Below are 13586 nucleotides of genomic sequence, written 5' to 3' on the forward strand. Positions count from 1 at the left end.
GTATAATGTTTGTTTACCCCATATAATTATCTTAGCCTTTCCAGCTCTACAAAACATCCTTGTTATTTTTCCATGAATTCTCAACTATTTGTCTAAAGCTGAAAATCTGCTGTATTTTTGTAGATAAAAGATATGGGTTAGAGGATGGGATATGTTGATAATAGCAAAAGAATTATAGCCAACAAAAGTATAAGCTCAGTAGAAAAGCTGGAACAGGATCTTGACTGCATATTTCAAGATACTTGATGAAGATAGAGGACATCTGGACACTCGAATACAGTGGCTGCTGTAGGCCAGCAGCCTATAGCAGCAACTGATTATAACCTATGGCACAACTGGGAGTTTTTGAAGCATTTTGTTTAATCATCACTAGGCTTGTTGTAGGAGAAGGCAGAATAGAGTGTATAGTTGTGAGAAAAAAAAAAAAAAAAAAATATATATATATATATATATATATATATATATACAGGAAACCTTGCATAAGGCGGATTCCATATGAGTGAAATGATGCTATTTCCTGCTTTAAATGAGTGATTAATCAGTTAACATGATTTTTTTACATTATGAAAAATTTTATGTTACGAGATATGGATCCCTCTTTTTTTTCTGCCAATCTGCAGCGAGCAGCAGCACTTGTCAATATAGCAGGCAGTGATGCGGGGGGTGGCCGACGACACTCGTCAGTTGACTCAAAGTTATCATTGCAACGCACGTGCAAACTCTGTTCTCTTGCTCAATCTCTTTTCTTTCATTTTTGCTTTAATTTAGATACCTGTAAGGCTTTAAGGGAATCTAGCAAGTTTTTCAGCTTTTCCTTTAGAGGAAAAGCTGAAAAACTTGCTAGATTCCCATTCAGAACAATTAAGTGAGAATGATCTCCATCAAGTAGAGTAGAAGAATAGTTTACATAAGAAGATAAGGAGTGCAAAGAAGAAGAGATGGTTACAAATAAGAAGCTAACTGCAAATGAACTTGAGCTATTTTTCAATCACATTGAGCATACTAAGGAAGTTTTTTTGATGCTGATCCTGAGCAATTAATTTCTACTAACTTTAATTTTATCCTCTAATAGAGCTTATAATTTTTTTTTCAACTTTATGCTAACTGATGAGCCTCCATAGCTCAGTCAGTATAGATGAAGCCCTTTGGTCAGAAAGACCTGGATTTGCTTCCTGTCTATGATGTGAGGACCTTTATCTGGTCTTTCGACTAAAGGTGAGGTAGAGGGTTTTTTCACCCAGAAACTCGGGTTTTTCATCCCTCAGAACAGGCAGACTGACCTCGTGAACACACAGATTACAGTCATGAATACTTACGACAATATGCGGAAGAGATAGGGTCCTCACAACATGTCGTTACACAAGTAGTTAACCATGAGTCACATCATTCTAGTCAGCCTCCTAAATAGGAGACGACACATGAATTATAATCATTCCTATTGTTTATTGTATTTGCTTAATGCGATTTCACTTAGCCCACATTAATTGATGGATTAATTAATCGTGTTAAGCGAAGTTTTCCTGTATATATCTACCCTATAAAGTCAAGTTATTTGAAACTTGACCTTATAGGGTAGAGTTATTTGTCAAGTTATTTGAAACTCAGGGGCTACCCTGAGTGTTGAGTCTTCAAAATTCGAGTTATCATCAGAATTCAAGGAGAACTGTCCCACCAGTCCGGAACTCGGTGGGTTGGGTGACGTAGGCGCTGGGGGGGGGACCCCTTTTGAGTTTTCAAAATTCAAGTCATGAGAATTCAAGGAGAGCCGGCCTACCAGTCTGGAACTCGGAGGATTGGGCGTCGTAGCCGCCAGAGCCCCCTTTCGCGTCATCAGAATTCAAGGAGAACTGGCTTACCAGTCCAGAACGTGAGGATTGGTCGTCATAGGTACCAGCTACCAGTCTGGAACTTGGGGGGGGGAGTAGGTGCCAGAATCCCCTTTCGAGTCATCAGAATTCAAGAACTGGCTTATCAGTCCAGAACTCGGGGGGGGGGGAGACCCCCTTTCGAGTCTTCAAAATTTGAGCCATCAGAATTCAAGGAGAACTGTCCCACCAGTCCGGAACTCGGTGGGTTGGGCAGCGTAGGCACCTGGGGGGGGGGGGGACCACCTTTTGAGTTTTCAAAATTCGAGTCAACAGAATTCAAGGAGAGCTGGCCTACCAGTCTGGAACTCGGGGGGGGGGGGGGGGGCGCCGTAGGCACCGGGGGGGAACCCCCTTTCAAGTCATCAGAATTCAAGGAGAGCCAGCCTACCAGTCTGGAACTCGTGGGGGTTGGGCGCCATAGGTGCCAGAATCCCCTTTCGAGTCATCAGAATTCAAGGAGAACCGGCTTATCAGTCCAGAACTCAGGGGGTTGGGTGCCAGGTGTGTGTGTGTGGGGGGGAAGACCCCTTTCGAGTCTTCAAAATTCGAGCCATCAGAATTCAAGGAGAACCGATCCACCAGTATGGAACTCGGGGGGGGGGGGGCTGCGTAGGCATCGGGGGGAAGCACCTCCTAGTATATATATATACACATACATACACAGCAATTCTCTTTTTTTTTACATGGGCTTTTTTTACATGATTTCGAAATAACACGGTTTAGAAATGTCATCACACAGAAAGCATTACGGTTGTACAATTCAGGAAAAGGAGCCAATAATATCAAACAATAATTGTGATTTTTCTTCAAGCACAGGTTGACTTACAAAATTTCTCGAAAGATATGCGCTTCATAATGTAAAAATAAAAGGAGAAGCCATATCTGCAGATGATCCGGCAGCTAGGGAATTTCGTTCAGAACTGTCCAAAATTATTGAAAATGGTAGCTACACTCCTGATGAAGTTCGGAAAGCAGATGAGACCGGCCATTTTTGGAAATAAATGCAAAATTGAACTTATATAGTGAAAGCTTTGGTGGCTTTAAAGCAGCTAAGTATTTTGTGACTATTATTTTGCAGCAGTACTTTGGGAGATCGTATATTAAAACCATTACTCATTAATTGATTCCAAAGACCACAGGCAACGAAAGGTATGGATTTTAGCATGTTACCAGTGCACTAGAAGGCAAACAAGAAAGGTTGTGTTACAAAAGAAATATTTAATGAATGGTTCCATCAATGTTTTGTTTCAGAAGTTAAATGCTATTTGGTGCAAAAAATATGGACTTTACTAAAGTTTTATTGATTACAGATGCCTGGCCATCCTATTTTAGAACACCCGAATGTGGAATTTTGTTTTCTGCCACCTAATACAACATACAACCACTAGACCAGGGTGTGATCGCTACCTTCAGAACTGATTACATAAGAATAACATTCCAATACATTCTGAATAAACTAGATAAGATAATTTACTGACATTTATTGATGTGTGGAAGAAATTTTCTACTGTCATAAAGTGATAGCGAATAACATTTAACTAATAACCATATGAGTGGGTGTATTTGGGTCTTTACGAATTTCTGTTTTATTAGCGACACACTATGTTCTTTAAGAAAGATGCATATGTATATACTTTAAATAAGTACAGGTAATCCTCATATAACGTGGTACTCATACAACGCGGTTTTGATATAACGTGGTCTACAAATTGTAGCAACCCTTTATCTTTTCATATTTCGTTAAATTTGCATCTGCTCATATCGTGCATGTAGTTAAAAGCAGTGAATTTATATTTAACACGCATGTATGTATCGTATAAAGTGCTTATTGTTGAAAATTGTCTTCGTTTTCTGCCAGGAAAGTGCATTAAAAATCATAAGTGCATTAATCTCAAGCTGAGCATTTTATTTTCTGGTGAGTTACATACATAATTAATATGTAATGCGTTTTTTATGTAGAAAATTTATTTTTATAGTAATGGCCACTTCGAGGGATTTTGCGATATGGTTGAAAATGAAATTAGTAAATTGATGGGGAAATAAATTTAAATGAGGAGGAACTGGTACAATTAATAGATGACGTCAAACTAAATGGCACGGAAAGTTCTGCCAAAGATTTTGATCGTGATGAATCCGTTAAAGAAATCAGTTTAAAGAAATTAGCAGAAGGATTGGACTTGGCAAGAAAGATAGGAAGTTATTTTACGGATAATAATCCCTCAATGGAATGCTCTGGAAAATTCACGAGACAATTGGATATTTATTTAGCTCCGTATTATGAACTTAATAAAAAAAAAATTGCAGCATAGTGGTAAGCAAGGCCTTATTACTGACTTCTTGATAACTAAACCAGCCGAAATATGCAATGAGAATTATAGAAATGATGTCTAAGAGATTTCAATGATGACGAGGTCCACCACTCATAAATAAAGAACATCTACGAAATGTTATTTTTGAAGACAGTGATGACGATTAAAATATGCACTTTATTTTATTTTGCCTAACATTTATGCATTATGTGCAATGAAGTTTACGTACAATTTATACTATGTATTTGCTTCATAGTTTGTTTATGTATAAACATATAAACATATTATATAACATATAAACATAGTGTATATGTTTTCTTAAGTTACATGAATTACCTGAATTAAATAAAAATATTTTTTTGTTGGGGATGTCATTGTTGTTTATATAATTAAAAATAAAATGATTTCTGAACATAACCCTACTTTTTTTATGTGATCTGAGTCTCGCACAACACAATTTATATAACGCGCCATTTCTATGGAACCTAACAGCTGCATTATACGAGGGTTACCTGTATTTAAAATTAAAAAAAATTCCATTAAAATTAAATAGAGTTTTATTCAATGATTTATATATGTTTTGTTTGAAAATAACTTATTATGTTCGTATCGGGTTTTCACATCTGGAACCATTCTTCTATTTTTTTCATATGCACTGTATTCTTTTTTACATGGTTTTCATTTACACATTTTTTTTCTGGAACCAATATACCATGTAAATGGAGAATTGGGTGTATACAGACACACACACAGAATTTATAGTCCTGTGATATAAAAATAAAAATTCACTGGCATACTGGGTAGGTAAAATAACATTCATGTACAGTTATAAGGATTTCAGAATTCAGATGGCACCATGTTATGTGGTGAACAACAACAAGAAATTATTCATGAATTTCCAAAAGCATAGTGGCATTTTTAGTGTGCCATTTGAATAATTTAGAAGTTGTATTTGTATGTAAGGCTACGTTTTAAAATTGTATTATATCAAATGATTTTGATTGTTTTTTGACTATTTTAAAAGATGAATTTGATTTATATATAATTTGTTCTTTAATTAGCAATGTGTATCCAGGTAATATGCAAACAGGCAGTCCTTCAACTTTATAAAGATTTATTGAGATATTCAGCAAGTCTGAGGTACACAGAAAAAGATTTTTATTTAACATGGATTCGTGAGGAATTTCGTAAAAATAAAAATCTTAAGGATGAAAAGGAGCTTCTGTTTCACTATCAGGTCAGAATTAAATGCTTGATTTAAATACAGGACAAACTTCCAGTTTTGCTGTGAGTTAATAATACACATAAAATTAAATATACTATTATTAACATTTGACCTCCATGGAGTCAGACACTCATCCTTGCAGTATACACTAACACAAAGCTCATCCAACTGTGCCTTAAAATGATTCATTGTGTCTACATTTACAACAACTCAGGCAGTGCATTCCCCTCACCAGCCACTCTCGATGTAAAGAATCTGATCCTCATTCCTCTGCTCACACCCTCCTTATAGTTTCCTGGGATGGCCTCATGTTCTACCCCTCCCCTTCCCATTCTATGAAAAATCTCTTCCATGTCAACCTGATAACAACCTCTGACTAACTTATATGACTCAATCATATTCCTCCTCCTATTCACAAAGCTTTGCGATTTACACTCTCTCAATCTGTCATACTCCAGAGAAGATTCAAAAAGGTGGTCACATTTTTGAATCTTCTCTGGACTCTTTGTAACATATCCTCATCACCATAAAAACCCAGTGACCTAATTTGTGCATAATTCATATAAGGCCTGATCAAGGCCTTATACAGTGGCATCATAACCTCTTTATTTCTGCACATCGGGGACATCTGCATCATTGCCATTATCCGATGTGACATCTTCACAACTTATGCAGTGTGTCCCCTGAATTTCAGGTCCTTGTTTCAACCACCACCACCACCACCACCACCACTCCCAGATCTCTCATTTCCTCTACCTTCTTTAAAGTTTCCCCAACAAGTGTTTATTTGCATCCATCATTGCTTACCAAATTTTAAAATCTAATGCTTTGCAACATTGAACTGATAGTTCCACTTACCTGCCCATTCATGCAATCTATTCAAGAGTTCCTGTAAGGCCATCACTTTAACTCTACATTGCTCTCCCCCAATTTTACATCTTCTGCAAACAGCTGTATATCATCAGTTAAACCCATCCCACTATTATTAATATGCAATTCTAGTGGCAAGACTTATACATTGGTCAGACATAACTGGTAATTAGTTTACGGAATTAACAACGCATATAAAGTATATTAATTAAAGGTAACTTTAATGAATAACTTCTATATTTCGGCAACGTCACATTGCCATCTTCAGGAACATAAAGATATGGTATGTGCACGCAGGCACTAACACAAAGCAAATGCTCATTTGCTTTGTGTTAGTTATATTTGTTATATTATCATAATGATAATATAATAATGAGAAAATAATAAAATAAAAAATAACAGTAATGTAGCTATAAATTACATATATAGCATTAGCAATATATATATACTTTTTATGTAACATTGTTACAATCTCTAATCTTATATGTTAATTTGCAAATCTTGCTCCGAATTTAAATTTTGTTTATATAAACTAAAGTATGCTAGATTTTATTTGTTTGCATTTCTCAGTACATAGATATAACCATTGTTATTATTGAACTTACTGTGTTTAAAGTTATATTTTAATCATCAAGGAAAGTAGTTTATTCTAAACTACTTTCCTTGATAACATGATCCTTAAGAACTGTGTCAACATGCTGAAATGGTATGTGATCTTATTATAGTAGTATTTTTTGTTGCATATATCTATATCATGTATTTATTGTGAACTGACAGCGGCCAGGTTGAGTTATCGCCAACAACGTCAGACTGGATGTAGTCGGTATTCACACTAAAGCCAAACCTCCAAAATCCAACTTATCCAAAAACGAATATACAGCCCTACAAGAATTGAAAAACAACAACTACTACTTACCTCCCCATTGAATATAATCCAACCAGCTCTCAGATTAGAACTATCCACAGACTCCTTAAGAAAGTCACTTCTTGACCTGTGGAAGTCACCAACAAACTTAAACCTTATAACTCTAGACCCCCCCGATTATATGGACTCCCAAAAATACATAAACAAAATGTGCCATTACATCCCATAGTGGATGGCATTGATTCCCCCACATATAAATTAGCCAAACATTTAGCCAAAACGCTCACACACTACACTGGCAACACACCATCACACATAAAAAAACTCAGCCCACTTTAAAGCCAGTATAGAAAACCTCACACTCCAACACACTAACATAATGGTCAGTTTTGACGTCTCCTCCCTATTCACTAATGTCCCACTCAAAGAAACCCTTGAGCTCATCCAAGCCAAGTTTCCTCCCGATATTTCAGCTCTATTTCAGTTTACAATGAACTCATTCGTTTGGCAAGGAAAGTTCTACAAACAGATAGAGGGGACAGCCATGGGTTCACCACTTTCCCCACCCTTGGCCAATTTCTTTATGGAGACATTCGAAGAGAAAGCCTTAAACTCCGCCCCACAAAAACCCACTATTTGGCTTCGTTATGTGGATGATGTATTTGCTATTTGGCCACATGGCTCAGACACACTCCACTCCTTCCTAGCACACTTAAACAACCAACACCCCAGAGTCCAGTTCACCTTAGAAAAAGAGGAAAACAACACCCTCCCCTTCCTAGACACTTTAATCACCTGCCAGCTTGATGGATCTTTGGTTTTCTCTGTTTACAGAAAACCCACCCACACTGGCAGATACATTCACCAGCAATCCCCCCCCCCTTACAACAATATGGGGTGATAAAAACACTATATAACAGGGCAAAATTAATCTGCTCAGATGACAAGGCCCTGACTATTGAACTAAACCACATTATTAGCCAATGGCTATAACCCCAAAAAAATCCAAAAAATACTAAAACCTGTAAACCACAACCCCCCTCCCCCCCCTTCCACGATAAAGATTACACCAAGTCTATCACCATCCCCTACATCCAGGGCACCTCTGAGAAAATAACCAATATCCTCAAAAAATATGACCTTACTTCCTGTTACAGACCATATAAAAAGTTGGCATCCCTTATCCACTCTACCAAAGACCAACCACTTCCCCTAGACCTACCTGGTGTATACCAGGTCCCTTGCAGCTGCAAATTGTCCTACTTTGGCCAAACAGGCAGAACAACAAATATCAGGATTTCAGAACACCAAGACTACATCCGGTTTCACCAGTACAGCCGCTCTGGGCTGGCAGACCATGCCTTAGATACCCACCATAAAATTCGTTGGAAGAAAACAAAAATAATGCATCGCAGCAAGTTTAAATACGAAAGATTATTCAAAGAATCTTCAGCAGCTCTAAAAAACGTTCCTAACCTCAACAAATTTGGGTGCATGAAACTGCCCCAAATTTGGGAGACTTTCATTATGAGAACTTCAGCCCAACTGCCAAGACTACCAAATTAGTCCGCAAGAGGGCACCATCAGGACTTTAGGAACAATATTAGTTTCTTGCTTTCTTCCTCATTTGCTTTGTGTTAGTTCCTGAGTTCCCATACCATATCTTTATGTTCCTGAAGATGGCAATGTGACGTTGCCGAAATATAGAAGTTATTCATTAAAGTTACCTTTAATTAATATACTTTATATGCGTTGTTAATTCCGTAAACTAATTACCAGTTATGTCTAACCAACGTATAAGTCTTGCTACTAGAATCATGAGTTAAGTTTTGTTTTTGTATGGCGATGAGCATGCACAGCAGCTAAAAGTATTGAACAGCTGTTTGCTTAAATATGGAAATATATGAAAGAGAAGATAGAGATTCACAGAAAAGCAAGTAAGAGATGTGCATGTGTGAATTCAAAGTCTTAATTCATAGATTGTTTCTACTACCATTGATAATATATAGAATACGAGGTCAGAGTCAGACATCTGCGGTGGAAGAAAAGATAAGTTTATGTTATCCGCTATTTAGTATAGTTAAATATAGTTTATGCTTATAGTATCAAGTAATTAAATTGGCTTACAGTAGAGCATATAACATAGTATTTAGCGTTTAGGTTTAGTTGTAGTAGTTCCTCAGCACAATATAAATGATGGCGGCTGCCGCTGATCGAGTTATAAATGGCGTATCACCAAGTCCTCCCCCATTCAAGAACTCTATTTTGCATAACATAATAAAGGATTTTGTGGCGTGCGGGACTTGTGGCATGTATGTATCCAATCAGATGGGTACGTGGCATGTGAGAGAAGGGGGGGTGTATATGCTTAAAATGTAGGCAGTGGGAAGAATTCAGTGAGTTAGATGCTACGATATCTGACCATGTTATGTCAGGAGTGGGAGATCTTGAGAGACGAGTAGTGTGAGAGGTGGGAATAGCAAGCAGCGAAATATGAATGAAGAAATAAGAGTGGGAAATGTGGAGGGTTTGAACAGTTGTGAAGTTTTCGGAGATGGTCATGATTAGGAGGATGAATGGTGAGTAAGAGTGGATAACTTGCTGAAAGAGATGGTGGAATGTCTCGAGAATGAGATGAAAAGTATGAAAGATGAGATAAGGTGAATGGAAGAGATGAATGCAATTCGAATCAGAGTAGGAGTGTGAGAGAGTTATGGGAATGATAGAAGAGGAGAGAATAGAAGGGAGAGAATGAGAGAGAGAGAGAGGTATGGGAATGATCGAAGAGGAGAGAATAGAAGCAGTGGAAGGGAGGGGATGAGAGAGTTATGGGAACGATAGGAGAGGAGAGAATGGAAACAGACAGAGAGAGAGAATGAGAAGAATGTGAGGAAGTGTTGGAACCAGGGATAGTGATGCCAGGACAGCAGGTAAATACAGGAACATAGAGTGAAAGAGTTAGAGGAGAGAGAGTGTTAGGGATGTAGGTGAGCAATAAAGGAACAGGGTGGTAAGAGCTGTGATGTATGGAGACGCGATGATCCACGGAGTGCAAGATAGGATCCCAGAGGAGTATTTGCTTGGAAGAACGATAGAGTGTGGCTATGGCAATTAAGCAGGGTGAAAGGGTGGTGAAATGGTTGTGATAGTAGGCACAAATGACTTGAGTGGCAATGTAAATCGGGTGGCAAGAGATCTGAGATTCTTGCTTGAGGTTGTACGAAAGAAAATGCAGAGAGGAAAGATTGTGTGTGTGTTGTCCAGGTATGATAGTGATGAGCTGAGCAGAGCAGAAGAGCAGTAATAATGAATTGCATAATAGCCAGAATGTGTTAGAAGAGAAGATTGGAATATGTGGATGCTTGGCAAGCATTTGAGGACAGAAAAGAACTGTATGTGAGAGCTTGCATTTGAATAAGGAAGAATGTAGGCATCTGGAGAGATTACTGTTTTCTGAATGAGTTGGTGTGTCAAAGCAGGGAAACTAGAATTCTCAGGGTGGATGGTAGCAGCGGCGGCCTCTTGTGGAAATGGGTGCTTGGGGAAAGGGGGATGACGTTAGGTAACACTGAGTCCAGTGGGTTCTGGAGGAGATAATGATAGGGGTATAGAAGCAGTGATATTTTTATGCTTTATACTAATGCCAGGAGTATCCAGAATAAAGGTGATGAATTGATAGCACTGATAGCATCAGCCTGGCCATAGATTACTGCGATCTCTGAGACGTGGTTGATGGAAGATGATATAATAACAGGAATAGAAGTAGCAGGGTACAGCATTTTTCGTCAAGATGGGAAGGAAAAACGCAGTGGTGGAGTACTGCTTATGATAAGTGATGACTTACATCCTCTACTCTTACAGGACGCAAGTCATCTCTTACAGGACGTAAATGATGACTTCATCTCTTACAGGACGTAAGTCATCACTTACATCCTGTAAGAGTAGAGGTTTTGAAAGGCAGTGACACTAATGGTTTTGAAAGCATATGGTGTGAGGTAGAGGTTGACAAGACAGGATGTTTGGTGGGGAGCAGGATATGTTTAGGCAGTTGAGCTTGGCAAGTGCAAGAAGAATGATTGTTATGGGAGATTTTAAGTACAGTAGTATATGCTGGGAAGAGGAAAATGCATGTAGTAATAAGCTGGTTAAACATGATAACTAATATTTAAGGAATTAACAGCGTACACTAGAAATATAAATTAAATAAACTTTAATATATACTTTCCGATATTTCGGCAAATGTCACTTGCCATCTTCTTGGGAACTTAATACAAAGACACGTGCACACAAGTACTACATAACAGCAAATGAGAACTGAAGCTAGGAAGCTAACGTTTTCCTAAAGTCCTGATGGTGCCCTCTGGCGGGCTATATTGGTGGTTCTTGGCCTTTGGGCTGAAGTTCTTCTGATAAATGTTTCCCAAATTTGGGGCAGTCTCATGTATCCAAATTTGTTGAGGTTTGGCATGTTCCGGACAAGGAATGCCAGTTTTCTATGTGGTCTGTAACAAGTGGTTAAGTCCTGTTTTCTTAAGATTTTGTTGATTTTCTCCGAGGTGCTTCAGATGCAAGGAATGGCGATGGACCCAGAGCAATCCTCTTTGTGAAGGGGAGGGGGTGGTGGGTTGTGGATAACTGGGTTCAGTATTTTCTGGATTTTTTTTATACCCCCCCCCTCCACCAAAAAAAAAAAAATCCAGAAAATACTGATCCCAGTTTTTTCTGGATTTTAGGTCTAGGGGAAGTGGTTGGTCTTTAGTGGAGCGGGCAATCCCTTGCCCGCTCCACTAAACACCAACCACTTCCCCTAGACCTACCTGGTGTATACCGGGTCCCTTGCAGCTGTAAATTGTCTTACTTTGGCCAAACAGGCAGGACAGCAGATATCAGAATCTCAGAGCACAAGGATTACATCCGATTTCACCAGTACATCCACTCCGGGCTTGCAGACCACGCTTTGGATACTCACCACAGAATAAGATGAAAGAAAGCCACAGTCATACACCGCAGCAAGTTCAAGTATGAAAGACTATTCATGGAATCAGCCTCAGCCCTTAGGAACATGCCAAACCTCAACAAATTTGGATGCATGAGAATGCCCCAAATTTGGGAAACATTTATCAGAAGAACTTCAGCCCAAAGGCCAAGAACCACCAATATAGCCTGCCAGAGGGCACCATCAGGACTTTAGGAAAACGTTAGCTTCCTAGCTTCAGTTCTCATTTGCTGTTATATAGTACTTGTGTGCACGTGTCTTTGTATTAAGTTCCCAAGAAGATGGCAACATGACATTTGCCGAAATATCGGAAAGTATATATTAAAGTTCATTTAATTTATATTTCTAGTATACGCTGTCAATTCCTTAAATATTAGTTATCATGTAGTAATAAGGGAACAGAATTTCTAGAATTCTGGATGGACAAATGTCTTAGGCAACGTGTAATAGAGGGAACAAGAGATTCTAGAGTTTTGGATTTGGTCACAGCATCACAAGAGCTGATAATAATTGAGATGACATTTCTACCCCCCCCCCCCTCCAGTTGGAGAGAGTAACCATGTGGTTTTGACTTGGAAGATGAATAGACATGCAGGAGTATCAAAGAAAAGGGAATGTATGTGGAATTATAAGGCAGGTGATTATAATAGTGTTAGAAATCAACTTGGGACAGTTCCATGGAGGGAGGAATTGGAAGGGCGAGATATCATTAGTGTTTGGGAAATTGTGAAGGAATATTTGTTAGCAGCAATAGTAATCTGTATTCCACGAGTATAGAAGAGAACACAATTTGGTGTAAAGTGGATGACAAACAATATCAAATAAGAACTGTAGGTGAAAAAGAGATTATGGAAGAGATATAAGGAGAGGGGTGGAGAGTAGATGCATGAGGAATATAAGACTCAGGCTAGGAGAGTGACTAGTATGGTGTGGAAGGCAAAACTGGAATATGAGAAGAGATTAGCATTAAGATCCAAAGAAAATCCTATGGAATTTTTTAGCTATGTGGTCAGTAGGAGAAATGAGTCTGGAAAAATGACATTGTGGGATAAAAATGGAAATAGAGTGACTGATGCAGGGGACATAGTGGAGTTGTTCAATGAACACTTTATTGGAATATTTCTAGTATTAAAACCTGGAGAAATAGGTTTTAATACTAGAGGAATAGGGTAGGTTCGAGGTTTAGAGGTACAAGAGGAGAGAGTGTGTGTTCCAAATACTGAGTATTTTGGATTTCAGTAAAGCTGGGGAACTGGATGGTATTTCACCACGGGTTTTGAGAGAATGTGCTAAAGAACTGACAGCTCCGTTGACCTGACTTTTCAATGAAAGTCTGTCTACAGGAAAGGTACCCAGGGAATGGAAGGAAAGTAGGATAGTGTCATTGTATAAGGGCAGTAGCAGACTGGAAGTGTCTAATTGTAAGGTAGTTTGTGTGTCGTCAGTAGTTGTT

General features: G+C 38.5%; 1 protein-coding gene across 3 annotated transcripts in view; it reads left to right on the top strand.

The window, feature by feature from the left end:
* Positions 1–13586, top strand: part of LOC150100520 (mitochondrial ribosome and complex I assembly factor AltMIEF1) — a 60572-nt gene that overhangs the window by 14639 nt on the left and 32347 nt on the right. For all 3 annotated transcript variants that reach the window (XM_090403033.1, XM_090403035.1, XM_090403034.1), the window contains exon 2: positions 5239–5414. In XM_090403033.1, coding sequence (XP_090259159.1) covers positions 5241–5414 — 174 coding nt within the window. In that variant the 5' untranslated portion in view covers positions 5239–5240. The remainder of the gene's footprint in view (positions 1–5238; positions 5415–13586) is intronic.

This window comes from Typopeltis vanoorti, chromosome 13 (assembly GCF_054136105.1).
Source record: "Typopeltis vanoorti isolate ZY-2024b chromosome 13, IOZ_Tvanoo_1.0, whole genome shotgun sequence".
NCBI classification, from domain to species: domain Eukaryota; kingdom Metazoa; phylum Arthropoda; class Arachnida; order Uropygi; family Thelyphonidae; genus Typopeltis; species Typopeltis vanoorti.